The sequence below is a fragment of the Leguminivora glycinivorella genome, chromosome 20 (assembly GCF_023078275.1).
Source record: "Leguminivora glycinivorella isolate SPB_JAAS2020 chromosome 20, LegGlyc_1.1, whole genome shotgun sequence".
NCBI lineage: Eukaryota > Metazoa > Arthropoda > Insecta > Lepidoptera > Tortricidae > Leguminivora > Leguminivora glycinivorella.
Genome location: NC_062990.1, coordinates 10,198,037 through 10,218,103, shown reverse-complemented (window position 1 = coordinate 10,218,103; position 20,067 = coordinate 10,198,037). Strand labels below are relative to the sequence as shown.

The 20,067-nt window shown below is 41.0% G+C and overlaps 1 protein-coding gene across 1 annotated transcript in view; it reads left to right on the top strand.

The window, feature by feature from the left end:
* The window catches only part of LOC125236929 (heterogeneous nuclear ribonucleoprotein U-like protein 1), a 43,719-nt gene that overhangs the window by 12,517 nt on the left and 11,135 nt on the right, over window positions 1-20,067 (top strand). The window contains exons 7-17 of the mRNA XM_048143846.1: window positions 31-141; window positions 619-706; window positions 810-946; window positions 1,329-1,437; window positions 2,183-2,295; window positions 4,141-4,298; window positions 5,206-5,395; window positions 15,471-15,617; window positions 16,529-16,670; window positions 17,374-17,452; window positions 18,841-18,961. Of these exons, the coding sequence (XP_047999803.1) occupies window positions 31-141; window positions 619-706; window positions 810-946; window positions 1,329-1,437; window positions 2,183-2,295; window positions 4,141-4,298; window positions 5,206-5,395; window positions 15,471-15,617; window positions 16,529-16,670; window positions 17,374-17,452; window positions 18,841-18,961 (1,395 nt within the window). The remainder of the gene's footprint in view (window positions 1-30; window positions 142-618; window positions 707-809; window positions 947-1,328; window positions 1,438-2,182; window positions 2,296-4,140; window positions 4,299-5,205; window positions 5,396-15,470; window positions 15,618-16,528; window positions 16,671-17,373; window positions 17,453-18,840; window positions 18,962-20,067) is intronic.

Below are 20,067 nucleotides of genomic sequence, written 5' to 3'. Positions count from 1 at the left end.
AATTAAAGTTGAAAATTGGTCGTTTCGCAGGACCCAGTGAAACTGAACCGTCTGAAACGCAAGCAAGAGAAGAAGGCTCGCTGGAGCAACTTCTACAAGGCTGTTGAGGTCACCAATGAAGTCCTAACGCCCCCTGTTGAGGTACAGAAACAACCTTATTACCTTTGTAACAAAGTCACATCTAAAGTCATGAAATGAGAGTGACAAACTTATTTGATCGCTAGAGCTATCTTCTTTATTGGATTAGGTTCTCTTGATATTGTGTACGGGTATTTTTAAACAATATAAATCGGTGACCTTTATAGAATATTTAAATTTCGATCTTGTCAGTAACTTTTTTGGTTAGTCAATTATTTTGGACATTAGGAAATATATGTGAGTGTGTTTAGTAAAACGTCCCACTTTGTCGGTTATCATTAAGGCGAGATTTACTTGTATCTTTATATGAATAAACTGAAAAAGCGGTTTTAAAGCAATCGACAAAGTGGGACGTTTTCCCGTGCACACTCACATATTTTTATAATGATATTTCTATTGAATGATTCACATATAATGTTGCTAGTAAATACCATTTTTAGAAATTTTGATTAGTATTTTACCTGTTTAATTTATTTCCAGGAATCTCGCCACAGGAAGAAATCTGAGACGAGTGAGGCCAAGGTCGTTGAACCAGAACTTAATGACAACAAGTTGACTTTGTCTTGGTGTAAGTATTCATTTCTAAAATTAATAATTCTTTCAGTACAATTAGAATTAGATATTTGTAATGTTTTATGAACAAGAGGGTAATCTAATATGTATTTCTACAGACGATAGCGACCTCAACCAATATCTGGAGCTGCCTGACCTGGTTTCCGTGGTGCCGTTGTCTGACGGAGTCTTCGCTCACGCCTGGGCCGGCACGCGCGGCAGCCACGGTGTCTCCGAAGGAAAAGTCTGCTTCGAGGTTAATATTGAGACAGTGTCTTTCTCAGAGAAAGTATTATTCTTGGTTATCCAAAAAATGATCTTGAAGGGCTTTGCCCTCTAACCTATTAACTTAACTTGATCTTGATGAATAATCGCTTTCACTATGACATCAAAAAGCTTTGTGCCTCTACCAGTCCCTATTGGTGCGAGTGCGAGATTGACAGTTATGTATTGTTCACTATGGGCCTTAACAATCACTTATTAACGGACTGAGTAAAAATTCAAAAGAATCCTTTATGTACACAGGAAACCTTTGATATTCTGTTGATAGACCATTTGGATGTTATTCAATATTCCCTTTAATTTAAATGTTGTATTACGTTTTCTACCTTTTTTTTAAAGAATGTGTTGATATTTAGGTACGAGTGGGTGACGCGGTGACGACAACTGAAACTACGGGCGAGAAAGAGGCCATCTCAAACGGACTTCGTGTTGGGTGGTCTACGGACGACTCTTCACTACATCTTGGTATGTACCTATTTTTAACCCCCGACGCAAAAACGACGGGGTGTTATAAGATTGACGTGTCTGTCTGTGGCATCGTAGCTCCCGAACGGATGAACCGATTTGGATTTAGTTTTTTTTGTCTGAAAGCTGAGTAAGTCGGGAGTGTTCTTAGCCATGTTTCATGAAAATCGGTCTACCATGTCGCGGTCGGGGTATTTTTCAAAATTTTAATTTTGTGGTTAGATTATATAATTTGTGTTTTTGACGTAACAACGTCTAATAACTAGTTACTATAGCTGCATTTCCAAAAAAATGACGCCATTGTCCCGTTCCTTTGTCACGCAAACCGACTTTACAGACAACTAATTTTTTGTGTTCCCGTGTGGTGACGGGTTAAGAATTTCACCACCCCCTTTCTTCCCGTGGGTGTCGTAGAAGGCGACTGTGGGATATGGGTTAAATTGTGGCGTAGGCGAGAGGCTGGCAACCTGTCACTGCAATGTCACAGTTTCGTTTTCTGTCAACCCCTTATTTGCCAAGAGTGGCACTGAAAATTGAGTAGTTTCATGTGCTCTGCCTACCCCTTCATGGGATACAGGCGTGATTGTATGTATGTATGTATGTATGTAATTTTTTGTTACAAATTATGCCTTAGCTTAGTGCAAATAGGAATTACAACCAATGTTTTTTTTTTTAAATTCTAATAAGTATACTTTCTGTTTCAAATTTATTTGTAATTTGACTTTGTATTGATTTTTGATTGTAGGTCAGGGTGAGCTGAGCTTTGGCTATGAGAACACAGGCCGAGCTGTCAACAACAGTGAATTTAAGGAGTACGGCAAGACCTTCTCCGAGAAAGATGTGCTCGGCGTTTATTTGGTAAGTGTACCATCTTATACTGACACAACCAAAGATGGATGGATAATTTAGGCGATTTAGATTTGGTTGCGTCTAACCGTTGACCACCGTGAAATCGTTCGTTGAATTTTATTACATATATGGGAAGTTCCATAGATTTGTCTGATGTTTTGTTGATAATGGTGAATGTTGATTCCACAAACTGTTAACTGTATTTGGTGTAACTGGCCCTTTTTCGGAATACACTGTGTGGCTACACAGTGTATTCCGAAAAAAAATTTTTGATGTGTATTCTACAAATATTTACGACGTAAGGTTCAAAGTGCGTCGAAACAGTGAATATCCTGTGAAGCTTAATTATTTATGTTTTAATTAATTGAAACATGAAAGCTTACACAGGTAGATCAATATTCTGTATTTACTCCCGCATACTCAGTAGTACGTGGGATCGCAAGCGGAATTACAAGATCCGTTCGTGTCCATTTATAATAATCGGACCAAAACCGCCGATATTCGGACGGCGTTCTTTTTAATTTGAAATTTCGTTATCTTTTTATTTATTTAACAAATTAAGTACATTATATTATTACACACTTACGTTTCTCATTGTGTCTTGCAGTTTGTTGGCGAGATAGCGCTTATTTTTAACTACGTATACATATTTGTGGGCGTGTAAACGTGTTAAATAAATAAATTTGTTAGGCACAGCAACTGGACGGGATCTCATAAAGAAATTGGCCTGAAAAGTAGCTTGGTCTGTATTATAATTAAAATAACTCCAAAAGAAGACATCCGGACGATCTCCATGTCTCTTATGTACTTCGAAACATACAGTACCGGTCAAAAGTTTGAGTTCACCCTTTGATTTCGGTACAAATGAGTACTTTTGTAGGATAATTATCTTCGGTTTGGTAGTCGAAATATGTTTTAAACTTATATTTATTGTTTTGTGGAGATTTGTTTTACTAGTTAGACACAATTCACGTACCTTTCTTTCACTAAAATCTAATAAACATGACGGCAAAATGCTAGTTATATTTATGGCCTTGCCTTTGCCACTAATTGAGACACATCTTTACACGAAACACAGTTTTAGCCAGATAATATAGGCCAAATAATTATTTAGCCTATAAGATTTGAGGAAAACAGATGTTAAAAAAATATAAATTGTTTACGAAACAAATTTTGACGTCTGAACTACAAAAAACTATCTCTCTAAAGCAGTCAATTGTACTGAAAACAAGGAGTGAACTTAAATTTTTGACCGGTTATCTGGGTAAACGGACCTTATTGTCGATGGCGCTTACGTCCCGCGGCGTCGTATTTGTATACGATCATCGCTCATAACGCCGTAAGCGCCATCGACAATAAGACCTGATTTAGACGGCGTGCGAACTCGCATGCGATTTTAGCTACATTTCGGGCTGTTGAGGGTACATACAATTTTGCACAGCCATCAAATAGCGCAATGTAATAAAACTCGTATGCGAGTTCTCGTACCGTCTAAATGGGCCCTAAGGTCCCTTTACCCAGATCACTTATACTAGTTTTGCGTGGTCCCAACTAATAACTAACTATACACCAGTATGCGGCCGATTTTTGAATGTCGACTATTCGATTTCGTGAATTTCGTTCAATAATATCTCCACTACTAGCGATTTAAATTCGAATAATAGGATCAAAAACGAGTGGTCTTTAGCGCTAGATTTAATAGTACTAGCCGTATTTTTTTTTTTTCAAAAATAGCATTACATCGTTTTCCACAGACTTTCGAACGACGAATTCATGCATTCGAAATTCAAAAATCGGTCCCTATGTCCGAATTCATTTATGAAACATTTAAAACATGAGATCTTTTTTTATCAGGACCTGGAATCGAACCCGTGCAAGATCTCGTACACGCTGAACGGCGATGAACTAGGCACAGCTCACGAGTTCGACCGTGCAGCTCTCAACGGCCGCGCTCTATTCCCCCACGTGCTGACTAAGAACATCTGCTATCGAGTCAACTTCGGACATGACCAGTAAGTACATTATATCCCATACTAGGCAAATCTACAGACTACATTACTAAAGCAAAATGTCTTTATTTTTACTGTAAAGTAGACCAGCATCTTCTTCTTCTTGGTTAGGGGCTTTGTAAGGCTTCAGAGCGCCTTATGTATCACTGCGACCATTTCTGATCTATTGTGATCGCCACCTACTACAACTCTCGATCAAGTCCTACAAATAAAAGCCACAGATCAGCATCTTTGTAAATGGGCCATTTTTTTTTTCAAACTTGTCCAACCCACTTTTTTTTTATTTGAAATTTTTTATGTGGTTTCCACTCAGAATCTCGAGCTCTTTCAATCCTAATACGAGAAAAAAAGTGTCCCAAAGTTTTTTCCCATCCCGTTACCATTTTTTCATACGTTTTGTATGGCGGTAACGGAATGGGAGATCTGAAAAATGTATGGAAATCTTGGGACATTTTTTTTCGTGTCAGGATCGAACGACCTCGCGAACGAATCGCGTAAAAAACACCCATGTTACAAAAAAAGTGGAGTGGACAACTTTAAAAAAAAATGGCCCAAATCTATTTCATAATGAACACCTCCGCTGCGGAAATTATAAAGAAGTGAACGGCCCAGTCACAACATTGTTCTAAGCGCGATGAGCGGCAGCAGTACGTGCGAATGAAAAGTCCCATCGCTGTGTCTCGCTCCAAGGTATTGCCGCAGCTCACCGCTGTCGCGCTTAGACTAATATCGTGGCTGAGCCGTTAGTGTAAGGCCCTTGTTCACGCTTATATTGGGCGTGCAGCGTGCATGTCAAACAATTGAAGCTCATACAAGTGTCCTGAGTCGACGCTGCGTAGCCGCCTCGCCGACCGAGCGTCCACTCTGACCTTACACTTATAGATTTGTAACATATTTATTTTATTACCAGATACAACATGCTGACAAAGACGAAGATCGTCCGCAAACGCATTGAAATCCCTATCGAGCAAGTTCTAGAAGAGAAGAGGGTTCGCGAAGAAGAGATTCAACGGCAGAAGGACGAGATTGCCAAGAAGGAAAAAGAACGGAAAGAAAAGGAAAAGAAGGAACGAGAGGAGCGACAGAGGATTAGGAGAGAGGTTAGTTACAGTTATTATTTACTATTATAGTCAAGCGACAGAAGACAACAGTCATTTTGGAAATATCACGATTTAAGACCAGTTTACTTACGAGTCTAAAATAACGAACATTTTGCATTTGCAATAGTGTCATTAGACACCATTATGTCATATTTTGTCGTTTAGATTTGCCGCATGGGCCACAAATATTCTTCAAACCGTTTACAAGTTATAACACTTTAAGTTCTCACACTTTGCTCCTCACACATATTTGAAGTCACACCACAGAATATATAATAGTACAAGTACAGAAGGCCCACTGCTTTGATGTTCACAAAATGCTGCCTTTTAAATACCTACAACATTCTAACAAAGAAATGAGCCGCACGTGCGCAGCGTCGGACGATAGGGTTGCCTATGGATTAAAACGAATTAATACTCATATAAAATGTTATACTATTATATTTGTCGGACCCACGCCTAGGGTGTCGTCGTCAGAAGGCTCATACATGGTTCAAATACGGAAATAATACGAAGCACGTGTAGTTCCAAAGTGTATTTTTAAATCACAATCACTAAATCAGCAAAAACTTAGACGATCACTCCGATACACATCGATTTAAATTAATTGCCGTCGGAAACGTGGTGTGTTCGTCGCAGAACTAGTATTGACATCCGTCACGATTCGAGGCACGATTCAGAATGGCGGCCAGTTTCCTTTTCCCCGCCAAGTCAGGTTCATAACCGTCACTTTGTTTACCTGCTAAGTTACCGGTTAACCGTTACTAGTTCTGCGCCGACCGCACCCAAGCAAGATACTTGACGTTTCCAGCAATTGCCAATAGATGGCGTTACAACTGAACAAAATCGGTAAACACTAGACAACATCAATCGTTTCTGACAATTTTCAATAGATGGCGTTACAAGTTGCATAATAAGTAAACTACGGCGCCGACGTAATTAAAAGTTTCTTATAGCTATCACCTGCGGCGCCACTGTCGTCACTCTGCGACACGGCCATCTTGACATATCACACGTCCTCGTGTGAGCTAGCCGTATCTGAAAAAGGAAATAAGCTTGCAACAGTAATTGCTCTAAGGCTCGGTCAACCTGACCATCCGAATAGAAAGAAAAAGAAAGAAAAAAAAAATCATTAGCTGACCGTGTCACAAAGCTACAGCAGTGTTCAAGTATAAGCTAACATTAGGACTTTAAAAAAATAACTCCCTGTATTTCAATAACTTTAAACATAAACTCGTCTCATTTTTCTTACACTTTACGGTTGTGACGTCTAATTACAATCACACAACAATGTACAATATCAGACCAGGGATTTCTCAACATCCAACCATCATGGACAATCCTCAGGAACGTCCGAAATCCTTGGACAATTCATGAGGATGACCGATATTCCTGGACAATCCTGGGGTAACCGACAGCTACCTTGCCTTAACCAGGTAACTCCGAGGATAACCCCAGGACGACCGACTTTCCTGGACAATCCTCAAGGGTGACCGAACTCCATGGACAACCCTTGAAGACGACCGACATTCCTGGACAATCTTCTAGGGTGACCGAACCACATGGACAACCCTGGAAGACGACCGATATTCCTGGACAATCCTCTAGGGTGACCGAACCACATGGACAACCCTGGAAGATGACCGATGTTTCTGGACAGTCCTCTAGGGTGACCGAATCACATGGACAACCCCGGAGGACGACCGATATACCAGGTCAATTCTAGGAGCGACCGAAATCCATGGACAGCTCCTAAGAACGACCTACATAACTCTACATACCTCAAGGACGACCGAACGTCATGGACAGTCCCTGGACCAACCAACCAAAAGTTACAATTGACTATCTAAGTAAACTCATTTAAAATTAATTCCATTAATTTATGAAAAAGATTGATTACCATAAAACACTAATTGAACTTATTTTGTTATTTCTCTCAAACATTACACTGTCATCGGTTGCATTAATTATCTGCGTCACTGTCGGTAATGTCATCGTCATTATGGTCACTGTCAGTAATTTCAGAATCATGAGTTTGTAAATTACTTTCAGGCATTTTTCGAAGTCGGTCGTGTGCGTACTTGTAAGTGCGTTTGGAATTGAGGGCTCGCAGAATATAACGGTCTCCATCTAAAACTTCGACAACCTTGAACGGGCCCTTGAATTTGGGATCAAGCTTTGTTTGATTCCGTTCCTCATTTTTTAGCAAGACAAATTCACCTATAGAGAAGGGTTTTACCGTTGCCTTAGTAGAGTCGAATCTTACTTTGTCATTCATAGAAGCTCTTTCCATACACTCTACTGCCTGGATCCTAACTTGATCGATATCGACTGTGGGTTCTTCTTCGCCAGCGAATAGAATATCAAGCGGTCGTGCAACCTTACCAATTAGAAGTTCCAACAGACTGGCCTTTGCGACTCGGTGCATGGTGCAGTTAAGAGCGAGCTGGACGTCAGGTAAAGCATCTTGCCAAGATCGGTTGCTGGTTTCAACTGCTGTCAGCATATTTTTTAAGGTGCTCATGATACGTTCTACCTGGCCATTGGCTCGTGAACTACCTGTTGCTATTAGATGAAGCTGTATGTTGACCGAGTCGCAATAATCTTTGAAGTCTCTGCTGGCAAAGCACCGACCCTGATCGGCTATCAGACGAGTAGGAGCACCAAATAATGCCACACTCGCTTTAAGCGCTTTAATGCTGCTAGCTGTGTCTATGTTGAGCGTATGATGAAGTATTACGTACTTGGTAAACGCGTCGATCAGCACAAAGACGTATTCCTTCTTATCGTTCTTTCCGCTCAGTTTACCGGTAGCGTCGACGTGGACAGTATGCCACGGGATTGCTATCTTAGGTATAGGATGCATATTCGCCTGTACTTTACCAGAATGAGATTTGGAGATTTTGCAGGTGATGCAGTTCTCAACAAACTTTCTCACGTACTTAGCCATGTTCTCGAACCAGTAGAGATCATATACCTTCTCTAGTGTCTTTTCCCATCCCAAGTGCAGCAAACTCTCGTGAACGTTATTGATGATAGACCAACGAAACGATCGAGGAACTATTGGTAAACAACGAGTCTTACCGTAACGCTGAATTTTACGATGAATGATGCCCGATCGAATCTCGTAAGTTTTAGCTACATCAACATGCAGCTTATCGTCTTTCAAATCACTCATAAGTTTTGAAAGCTCCTCATCCTTTTGCTGCTCTGCCATCAACCAATTGTCAGTCAGCTCGGTCAGGTTTATCTGTTTAGACTTTACCTTTTCGTTTATAATACTATCGCACTTAGTCGGCAACGGGTTTCTCGAAAAGAAGTCAGCGTGAGACATTTTCTTACCACTTCGGTGTATAATGTCAAAGTCAAATCCTTGGAGGAACGCCCACCACCTATGAACTCGTGGTGTTAAGTCTAACTTTTTCCGAGTGGATTGGAGAGAACTGCAGTCGGTTACCACGACAAATTTGCGCCCATGTAGGTAATGTCGGAAATGCTTGACAGCGTTGACAACCGCGAGAGTCTCTAACTCATAAGAATGGTATTTGGACTCCGCAGTCGTCGTGCGCTTGCTGTAATACGCAATCACGTGTGACTTACCCTCTTTCAGTTGTATCAATACACCACCATAGCCTACCGAGCTTGCATCCGTGTGTAGTTCTATATCGAGGGTCGGGTCATAAATTGTAAGTACCGGCTCACTGGTGAGGATTGAAATAATTTGTTGCCTGACGGCCTCGTGCTCTGGCTTCCAGTCTATCTTACCATTCCCGGATGTTAATGAATACAATGGAGTCATGATCTGTGAAAACTTTGGCACGAACTGCCGAAAGTATGTAGCCAACCCAATGAACGATCGTAGCTGTGTCACTGTCCTAGGAGGGGGTACGGCAGTTAGAGCTTCGATCTTTCGGCTATTCGGCCGAATTTGCCCTTCACTTACCTCATATCCAAGATACTCAACTTTACGCTTTAGGAAAGCGCACTTCTTGTAGTTTAACGAGAAACCCTTTTGGGCGAGAGTATCAAGTACCACCTGCAGTCGTTCCAGAGCCTCGTCAGCGTCTTTCGCTACTATGAGAACGTCATCCATGTACACCACCACGTAGGTGTTCACCAGATCTCCAAGAGCTTGAATTAGAGCGCGCTGAAAGACTGAAGGCGCATTACGGAGCCCGAAAGGCATTGTGAGGTACTCATAATGACCTTCAGGGGTCACAAAAGCTGTCCTCTCAATGGACTCTGGCTCTATTGCGATCTGGTGAAAACCTGACGCTAAGTCTAGAATAGAAAATACATGCCCTCCATGCAGTCGAGCAATTTGATCCGAGATGAGCGGCAAGGGAAATCGGTCGGGCACAGTATTATCGTTTAATTCACGGTAGTCGACGCACATTCTGTCGGTACCGTCTTTCTTTTTGACTAAAAGTATTGGGCTCGCAAAGGGAGATGAACTAGGGCGTATCACACCCGCTTTGAGGTTTACTTTATTCCTTATTCCTTACAACTTGTCGCTCATCAGGGCTCAATCTGTAGGGACGGCGGTTCACTGTCTTATGAGGGTCTTTTAGTCGTATTTTCATAGGTTCAGTCTCAGCAGCGGATGTGGGTATGGCAGTTGTAAAGCAATGTTCAAAGGATTTCAAAACGTCTAACAATTTGGGCTTCATGTCCGGGGTACAGTCAGTATCAATTTGGTCTAAATCTATTTTAGCGTCAGCGGCTAGGTCACATGATTGGACGACTCGGATCTTTTCAAATTTTAATTTATTTACTGTCATGTAAACAGCCAAGCCCATAGCTAATACCTCACGTCCAATCATGATTCCATGCTGCATACAATCATCAGGTAACACGTGTAAAAGAATCTCTAATGTAATACCGTCGATTTCTAGGGTAGTCAAAATTTTAACTGTCGAAACGATAGATCCTCCTAAGCCGGTCATAGTTATGTTATCATTTATCCTCTTGCCACTAAAATTACATGATATCGATTCCTTAACCAATGAGCACTCAGCTCCACAATCATAAAAGAAAGGTAATTGCTCACCGTTGTGACGTAGAAGTCCTGTAGGGGCTTTCACAACGCAAAAATCGACGCGTTTTTGCTTCGAGCTGCTGGTTTCACCGCTACTTCCATCTTGATTGTTCCTCTTCGGACAGTTGTATGCGATGTGGCCCTGCTTCCGGCAGATGTAGCAGGTGACAGGTTTCTCAGCTGCCTGGTCCTTGGAGGTAGCTTCGGTCTTCGTTCGGTTATCCTGATGATTAGCTTCCCTTTTTAAAAAGCATTGTGGAGACCTATGGCCAAGCTTGCCACAGTAAAAGCACTTGATGTTTGCTGGAGCACTTCCCATACGAGTCTTCTTGGCGTCTGATTCATCATATGTACTGCTTGATGGAGCTTTTCTCTTCAGAAATGATACCGCTTTAAGTTCTTGCTGCAATTGACTTCGGGTCTTAATGTCAGTTGTAAATGACAGGCGTTGAACACGTGGCTCGTAGCGAGAAATGTGAGCTAACACTGTAGCGATAGCTATCTGCTCCGTAGTTAACCCTTTCCATCTTGACATAATAGATGACATTAAGCTTGAAGCGTAAGCAGCTAAGCATTCCTTATCATCTGGCTTTTTAGAGTTAAGGTCTATGAGATAAGCAGCACTAGTCTCAGAGCTATCGTACCTTGCTATAAACAGCTCTTTAAATTCACTCCAGTTCATTCCAGGATAGGCTACCCTAGAGAGCCAGGTTGAAGCACGATTCTTGAGTGCGCGGCTCAAGGCAATCATTAGAGCTGATCCTTGGCACTGTGAGTCGTCAATACACAAATCCGCAGTAGATATCCAGGCCCGTGCATCAACATCCTGCTTGTCAGGATCAAAATCTGGTAAACGAAGTTCCTTGGATGTTGATGACTGCGGCTTGTTTAGGGTTTGCAACAAAGCCATAAAGTTTTTATTTTGTTGCTCCAAAAGAAGCCGCCATTTATCATCGTTTCGCCGCCGTGCTGGAAGTCGTGGGGATTGGCGTCCGGTTTCCACTTCCGATGTCGGACCCACGCCTAGGGTGTCGTCGTCAGAAGGCTCATCCATGGTTCAAATACGGAAATAATACGAAGCACGTGTAGTTCCAAAGTGTATTTTTAAACTTAGACGATCACTCCGATACACATCGATTTAAATTAATTGCCGTCGGAAACGTGGTGTGTTCGTCGCAGAACTAGTATTGACATCCGTCACGATTCGAGGCACGATTCAGAATGGCGGCCAGTTTCCTTTTCCCCGCCAAGTCAGGTTCATAACCGTCACTTTGTTTACCTGCTAAGTTACCGGTTAACCGTTACTAGTTCTGCGCCGACCGCACCCAAGCAAGATACTTGACGTTTCCAGCAATTGCCAATAGATGGCGTTACAACTGAACAAAATCGGTAAACACTAGACAACATCAATCGTTTCTGACAATTTTCAATAGATGGCGTTACAAGTTGCATAATAAGTAAACTACGGCGCCGACGTAATTAAAAGTTTCTTATAGCTATCACCTGCGGCGCCACTGTCGTCACTCTGCGACATATTCAAGTCTTAGGTACTTTCTAGGTATACATATATATAATAATAATAATAATAATAATAATAAGCCTTTATTTCCTTAACTTACAGAAAATTGCATTTTTTACATGTAGTTATTTTAGATATATAAGTTTTTATTTAAGCTAAGGTCCCATTCTGGGTATAGGCCTCCTCCAATAATTGCCAGGCTTTTCGGTCTCCTGCTATTGTTTTCCAATCACGTCCTGCTGTTCTTTCTATATCGTCAGCCCACCGTTCTTTTGGGCGACCTCTGTCCCTGTAGTTGATTGGGCCCGACCATGTAGAAACTTTTTTATCCACTTTTCTCTTGGTGCTCGTGCCACATGTCCGGCCCACATCCACTTCAGGTGAAGGGAATGCTGTAGGGCATCTATGATATTTGTTCGTTTTCTGATGTCTTTACATTTCTGTCTATCTCTGAGTTTGATGTTCAGTATACTCCTTTCCATTGAACGTTGGCATGTTTGAATTTTTCTTTTGATATGGTTGTCAAACGTCCAAGTTTGTGAGGCATATGTTAAGCAGGGTAATAAACATGAGTCTAATACTTTTTTCTTTAGTCTGAGTGGCAGGTTAGATTTCAGTATCTCTTTATAACCCCAGAATTTTTTCCAAGTTATATTTATTCTTCTTTGTACTTCATCTAAATGCCTTGATGGCTTAAAGGATATTTCTTTGCCCAAGTATATATAACTGTCTACATATTGAAGCGGTGTTTCTTTGACCAATATAGGGACTTGAGATCTATTTGTAGCAACCTTTGTCTTTGAGGTGTTTAGTTGAAGCCCAATATTTTCGCTCACTGTGCAAAGCTCATTTATCATTCTTTCCAGTTGAGATGGTGTTTTTGAGAACAATACTATGTCATCTGCAAATCTTAGGTTTGATAAGTATTGACCATTAATGTAAATTCCTTTTTCTTTCCAGTTTAGGTCCTTCATTATATCCTGTAGCACTGATATGAAAATCTTCGGAGACAGAGGATCTCCTTGTTTGACGCCTCTTCGTATAGTTATAATGGGTCCTAGTCTATCGAGTTTGACACGGCTCGTACTTTTATTATAGATGTCTTTAATTATATTTATGTAAGTATCAGCAATACCTTGATGTTTTAGTGCCTGCCAAATACTCTTGTGTGATATTGAGTCGAATGCTTTGGCATAATCAATGTAGGCCAGATATAGAGGGTTGTTGAATTCCAGGTATTTTTCTATCACTTGATCCAAAGTATAGATATGGTCAGTGGTTGAGTACCCTGGCCTGAACCCAGCCTGTTCGCTCGGTTGGTGTTTTTCTATTTGTGGCCCTATCCTTCTTTCGAGGCATATTGCAAACAGCTTATAGATTGTGGGTAATAAGCTAATCGGCCTGTAGTTATTAATATCCGCTGGGGCGCCCTTCTTATGTAGTAAGATGATCCGTGCTTCAGCCCAATGCTTAGGTATTGATTGTGTTTCAAGTATTTTGTTAAACAGTACAGTGAGGGGTTCTGTGAGAATCGATATTCCTACTTTTAGAGCTTCGTTGGATATATTGTCCGCTCCTGGGCTTTTCTCATTTTTTAGGTGTTTTATGTTGTTCTGTATTTCTTGGGCGTCAAATGGTGAGATAGCAATATTTATATTGCTGTACTCCTCTCGTTGTTGCTCATGCTCGATGTTGTCGCTTGGTGTATTGGTTAAGTCTTCATTACTATATAGTTTTTTGTAGAAATCTGTAGCTACTTCAACTAGTTCTGTGCGTGTTTGGCGTTTTTTACTTGCTTTTTCCGTTGTCAGGGTCGGTATCCATTTTTTTTCTGTGTTTAGCTGTTTATATGCCCTCTTTTGACTTCCAGATTGAGCTAAATTATTTTCTATTATTTGTAGTCTATAGTTTTCATAATCTTTTTTTAACATTTTATTTGTTGTTTTGTATAGAGTTGCTAGTTCATGTCTTTCTTGTTTTGTTTTCAGTTGTTTGTGTTCAAGTGTTGAGCGCTTCTCTAGTAGCTGTTTTGTTGCTGGAGACAGTATATTTTTCTTATTTTTTCCTGTAGTGTGCTGATTTAGGCTTTCTTGTATTGAAGACTCTATTTTTAGGTAGAATGACTCTAAATTTGAATTTTTAAATCACAATCACTAAATCAGCAAAAACTTAGACGATCACTCCGATACACATCGATTTAAATTAATTGCCGTCGGAAACGTGGTGTGTTCGTCGCAGAACTAGTATTGACATCCGTCACGATTCGAGGCACGATTCAGAATGGCGGCCAGTTTCCTTTTCCCCGCCAAGTCAGGTTCATAACCGTCACTTTGTTTACCTGCTAAGTTACCGGTTAACCGTTACTAGTTCTGCGCCGACCGCACCCAAGCAAGATACTTGACGTTTCCAGCAATTGCCAATAGATGGCGTTACAACTGAACAAAATCGGTAAACACTAGACAACATCAATCGTTTCTGACAATTTTCAATAGATGGCGTTACAAGTTGCATAATAAGTAAACTACGGCGCCGACGTAATTAAAAGTTTCTTATAGCTATCACCTGCGGCGCCACTGTCGTCACTCTGCGACATATTCAAGTCTTAGGTACTTTCTAGGTATACATATATATATCCATACAGTATTTATATATTTTTGTTTAAGTCCCAACATCACAAGCCTAGTTCACAAGCGGTCCCAGGTTCGAATCCCGGTAAGGGCATTTATTTGTGTGATGAGCACAGATATTTGTTCCTGAGTCATGGATGTTTTCTATGTATATAAGTATTTGTTTATTATATATATCGTTGTTTGAGTACCCACAACACAAGCCTTCTTGAGCTTACCGTGGGACTCGGTCAATCTGTGTAAGAATGTCCTATAATATTTATTTATTATTTATTTATTTAGTTAAACTTTTCCGTGGGACTGTAAGATTGTTATTCATGATGTCTATTTAATTAAACATTATTAGCCATTCACACGCGGACATCACATATGAACCTAAAAAAAACTCGCGACGTAAAGTAACAATAAAAAGTGCGAACGTGCGTTCCGTGAGAACGCGCGCCACCCCTGATTAGGCCGCGAACTCGCGGCCGCCGGCATGTACTTGTAGCGCGGCGATAGAATCGCGGAGTGAGCCGCCCCTGGTCATACACAGGTCAACATTATTTTGCCTTTTTCCAACGTTTCGGCCAGGTTGTACTGTTGTGGTTGTGAGTGATGTGTGTTGTGCGGTGAACCAAAGCGGGTAGATTATAATTATTTATTTGTCTACCCCGAACATTTATTTAAACGAATATCGGGTAGTTTTGCGTTGTTTACATCTCCGGTGACACATTGGGACGTCAGTCTTCCGCGACCAGGGCCAGTGCAACCTAGCCGTTGAAAAAAGGCAAAATAATGTTAATTAAATGTTATTTAAATAAGTTTACAAGTTGGTGGTTCAACTTACTATTGAGCTTTCTGTCAGGCAAATATAATCTCTAAATATCCCATCACAAATCTTTTGTGCAGGAGCGTGAGAGACAGGAACGCGAAAGAAAAGAGAAACAAGCTCAAGAAAGGAAAGAAAAAGAAGAGGAGGAGAAAAAAGGAGAGGAGGAAAAACCGGCGGACGGTGACAAGGATGCCGAGGAGGAGAAGAAACAGGACGAGCCTAAGGTTAGTTTTACAGTATGGAGAATGTTTGCTATAACTTTTGTGGGGTATGAAGGGCCATTTTTTTCACAGTTGTCCACCCCACTTTTTTACGCGATTAATACTCAGAATCGTGAGGCCTTTCGATCCTGGTAGGAGAAAAAAAAATTATCCAAGATTTCCAAACATTTTTTCGAACCTTTCATTCCGTTACCGCCATACAAAATGTATGAAAAAATGGTAACGGAAAGGGAAAAAAACCTTGGGACACTTTTTTCTCCTATTAGAATTGAAAGAGCTCGCGATTCTGAGTGGAAACCACATAAAAAATTCCAAATCCAAAAAAAGTGGAGTGGGAGGCAACATTGAAACCAACCTTATGCAATGTCGCTACGCGATTTTAGAAAGTACTTACAGAGTTCAATTCCTAGGTGTCCAAATAGATCGTGCGATTGTCAATTTGACGACCGGTTTGGCTCAGTCGGTAGTGACCCTGCCTGCTAAGCCGCGGTCCTGGGTTCGAATCCCGGTAAGGGCATTTATTTGTGTGATGAGCACAGATATTTGTTCCTGAGTCATGGATATTTTCTATGTATTTATCTATTTAAGTAGGTATGTATATCGTCGCTTAGCACCCATAGTAAAGCTTTGCTTAGTTTGGGGCTAAGTTGATCTGTGTAAGGTGTCCCCAATATTTATTTATTTATTGAATTAGGACCACATTCACGGCATGTGAGTTTCATGCGGTACTTGATTGGCGTGCTGAATCTTATCAGTCTGCTATGAAACTAAAATCGCATGGTAATTTTTGCGCCTTTTAAGGAGCCATCTATTCGAGTTTAATAGGTTTGATTCCGCTTTAAGACAAGTAGTTTTGGTCTTAGGTTAAGATGTATGAAGGCCTCCTAACCATAGTTGTCTATGCCTCTTCATAGGAGAATGGCGATAAACCGGAAGAAAACGTTGAGGTGAAACAGGAAGCGATGGAGACTGAAGTGGAACCTGAAGCCAAACCTGCCGAGGAGGAGAAACCAGCCGAGGAACCCAAGGACGAGGTCAAGGAGGAGCCGGTGCCAGGTAAGAAGAAACCAAAGACATATGTAACATCTCAGAACCATATAGAAAAAGGTATGGTGGCCTAGATGGCGTTACACCTGTGGGGGACGCTCGGCTAGATGGCACTAATATTAATATATGACATTTTAACACATATCAAGCTAAAAATATGGGACAAATTGTCAAAATTGAGGTTTAAAAGTTTTAAGCTTGTCACTGAGATTACACATATTACTTTGACAGTAACTCTCTATAATACTCGATCCTCTTAGGACAAACTAAGCGTAGGGCCCATTTAGACGATACGAGAACTCGAACACGAGTTTTATTACATCGCGGTATTTGATGGCTGTGCAGAATTGTATGTCTACCTCAACAGCCGGCAATGTAACTAAAATCCCTGTCTAAATCCCTGCCGAAGCAACAGCTCGTAGTCTCCGCAATGTGTCCTGGTAAAGGAAAAACATCGTCAGGAAACGGATTTAGGCTGAATTTTATAAAGTTTTGTATTTTAGCTGGGAGAGCCGATGGCAATGGCAGTTCAGTTCAGTGCCTGCGCTAACTCTTATAAATAGTTTACTATTAGTAAAATATAACAGGGAAATAACTAATTATGTGGCTACACTCCATTATTATTTATCTAAATCCCTTATATTTCCGTATGAAACAGTATGTATATGAACCTTTGATTTGATCTTGAAGTACATTTAATTTTTATTTACAGAAGGCCCAGTTCCAGAGGTGACCGAGGAGCAAGTTCTCAAGGGTCTTACCCTAGACAAGAGGATTAAATTCGTCACTAGGTATGTTTTATAATAGGTACATATTCTGTTTATTGTGACTGTAAACAGGTGGTTATGCTTAAATATAAAAAGCAGCATTTTTAGGGTTCCGTAGCCAAAATGGCAAAAACGGAACCCTTATAGTTTCGTCATGTCCGTCTGTCCGTCTGTCCGTCTGTCCGTCTGTCACAGCCGATTTACTCGGAAACTATAAGTACTACAGTGATGAAATTTGATGGGAATATGTGTTGTATGAACCGCTACAAAATTATGACACTAAATAGTAAAAAAAAGAATTGGGGGTGGGGCCCCCCATACATGTAACTGAGGGATGAAAATTTTTTTTTTCGATGTACATACCCGTGTGGGGTATCAATGGAAAGGTCTTTTAAAATGATATAAAGTTTTCTAAAAAACATTTTTCTTAAAGTGAACGGTTTTTGAGATATCAGCTCTCAAAGTCGTAAAAAGTATGTCCCCCCCCCTCTATTTTTATAACTACGGGGTATAAAATTCTAAAAAAAATAGAGGTGATGCATGCTAATTAACTCTTTCAACGATTTTTGGTTTGATCAAAGTATCTCTTATAGTTTTTGAGATAGGTTGATTTAACTGTAATTTTGGCAGGTGTATAAATTGACATAATAAGTTTATTATATTTGCTGCTACGGAACCCTTTGTGCGCGAGCCCGACTCGCACTTGGCCGGTTTTTTTTTCTTAATTTCAATAAGAGAGAGCATCAAGAGAAGAAGCCTTCTCAAGAGCTGAATTTAGAAAACCTGCAGATTTTTGTTATTTGTGTTTTATTTGATTGAAACATGAAAGATGATGCAGGAAGATTAGTGCTCCGTATTTACTCCCGCAAGTTCTGTGGCGCGTGGGATCGCAAGCGGAATTACATTCATTCATGGCAAACTTGTATTGAACCAACCGTTTTTAATGCGATCAAAATACAAAAAAATGTGAATTTACGGTATAGTCTTGGGTCGTCTCGTTCGTTTTTCGTCACGTTCCTAAATTTGTTCGATTGTGCTTTCGTCAGCCATTCTTTATTCGTCACGATCGTCCATGGTCTTTCTCAACTACGGTCAAATTCTTTGTTCATCGTCCGTTCTCCGTCTCGTTCTTTATTCGTCATAATCTTCTTTTGGCATGTTCGCTGTTAAATCTATGTATCTACGGGTACAATATGGCATGTGGCACAGACATCACATCACACTCCGTCGTGTAGTTTCGGCTTTTAATGGCGTAAAGTTACTATACTGTTCTAGTTTTAATTGAAACAGTTGTTTGCTTTTGTGCCGGCGTAGGAAAGATGACAAGTGTCTCATTTTGGTAATTTGTACGAATGAAAATTGGTCTGAATGTCTGCTATGAATATTGGAATGACAGCTCTTATTGCTTGCAGGTTCACCGTGGAGCAAGAGCTGGACGGTCCGGTAGCGAGTATTCTGCCCGGCTTTGTGTTCATCGTGCATGCGCAACTGGTGGACGGGCCCCGCAGACCCGTCTCGAAGGCCGACTGCGAGGTTAGTTATCCTACTACAGCAGGTTCACTGTAGAACAAGACTTGGACGAGCTAGCAGTATTAGAGTAGGTTCACTGTGGGGCAAGAGTTGGACGGTCCGGAAGCGAGTATTCTGCCCAACTGGTGGACGGGCCGCGCAGACGCGCCTCGAAGGCAGACTGCGAGGTTAGCTATCCTACTACAGCAGGTTCACTGTAGAACAAGGCTTGGACGAGCTATCAGTATTAGAGTAGGTTCACTGTGGGGCAAGAGCTGGACGGTCCGGTAGCGAGTATTCTGCCCGGCTTCGTGTTCATCGCACACGCGCAACTCCACCTCGAAGGCAGACTGCGAGGTTAGTACTATTTACCCACCTCCGTAAGACGCGACCGAAGTCCTCGCATAGCTATACCTACAACACAGCGGCCAGCATCATTGCTAAAGATCGTCAGCGTGCTGTATTGATGGCAGAGTATGGTTGGCAAAAAAACAAACAGATTTGGCTGTCAGTCGTTCACGTGGATTAGAAAAAAACCATTTTTAATAACCAAATGACCTTTCTACGTTGACAGAAGTTACAGGAAGGTAATTTAACTCTTTGAAATACTGCACGCAATTTTTGTTGACGCCCTCCTTCATATCCACCAGTGAATATTTAAATGTAAGTATTTGTTTTTTTTTTTTTCCGTCCGTACCATTTGCCACGAAAAGTGCACCTTGATAACACACCCATTGCACACCCTATGGTCGCATTTTCAAAACAAAGTTTAGTTTCGCAAGCCACATCAGAGCGTTCCATGCTTCGGATCGATAATCGCTGGAGGAGTTGCCGTTGCCGGACACAGCGAGGAGGACTAAACATTTACCATACATTTCTTGCTAATGATCTAATTTTTACGTTTGATGGAACATTTTTCATACAAGAGAAGTTTATCATTCATAAAAGAATTGCTATGTACACTATACTATAATACTAAAGTTAACTGCGTTGTGAGATGAATCCTGAAGCATTGTGCGATGGGCCTGTCAGCTACCACTCTGTTGGTGAGCTGAGAAATTATAAAGTCAAACATGAAAACTGATTGAAATAAGCAATTTTGTCTGGCGTGCACCAAGTCTTGTTACTTT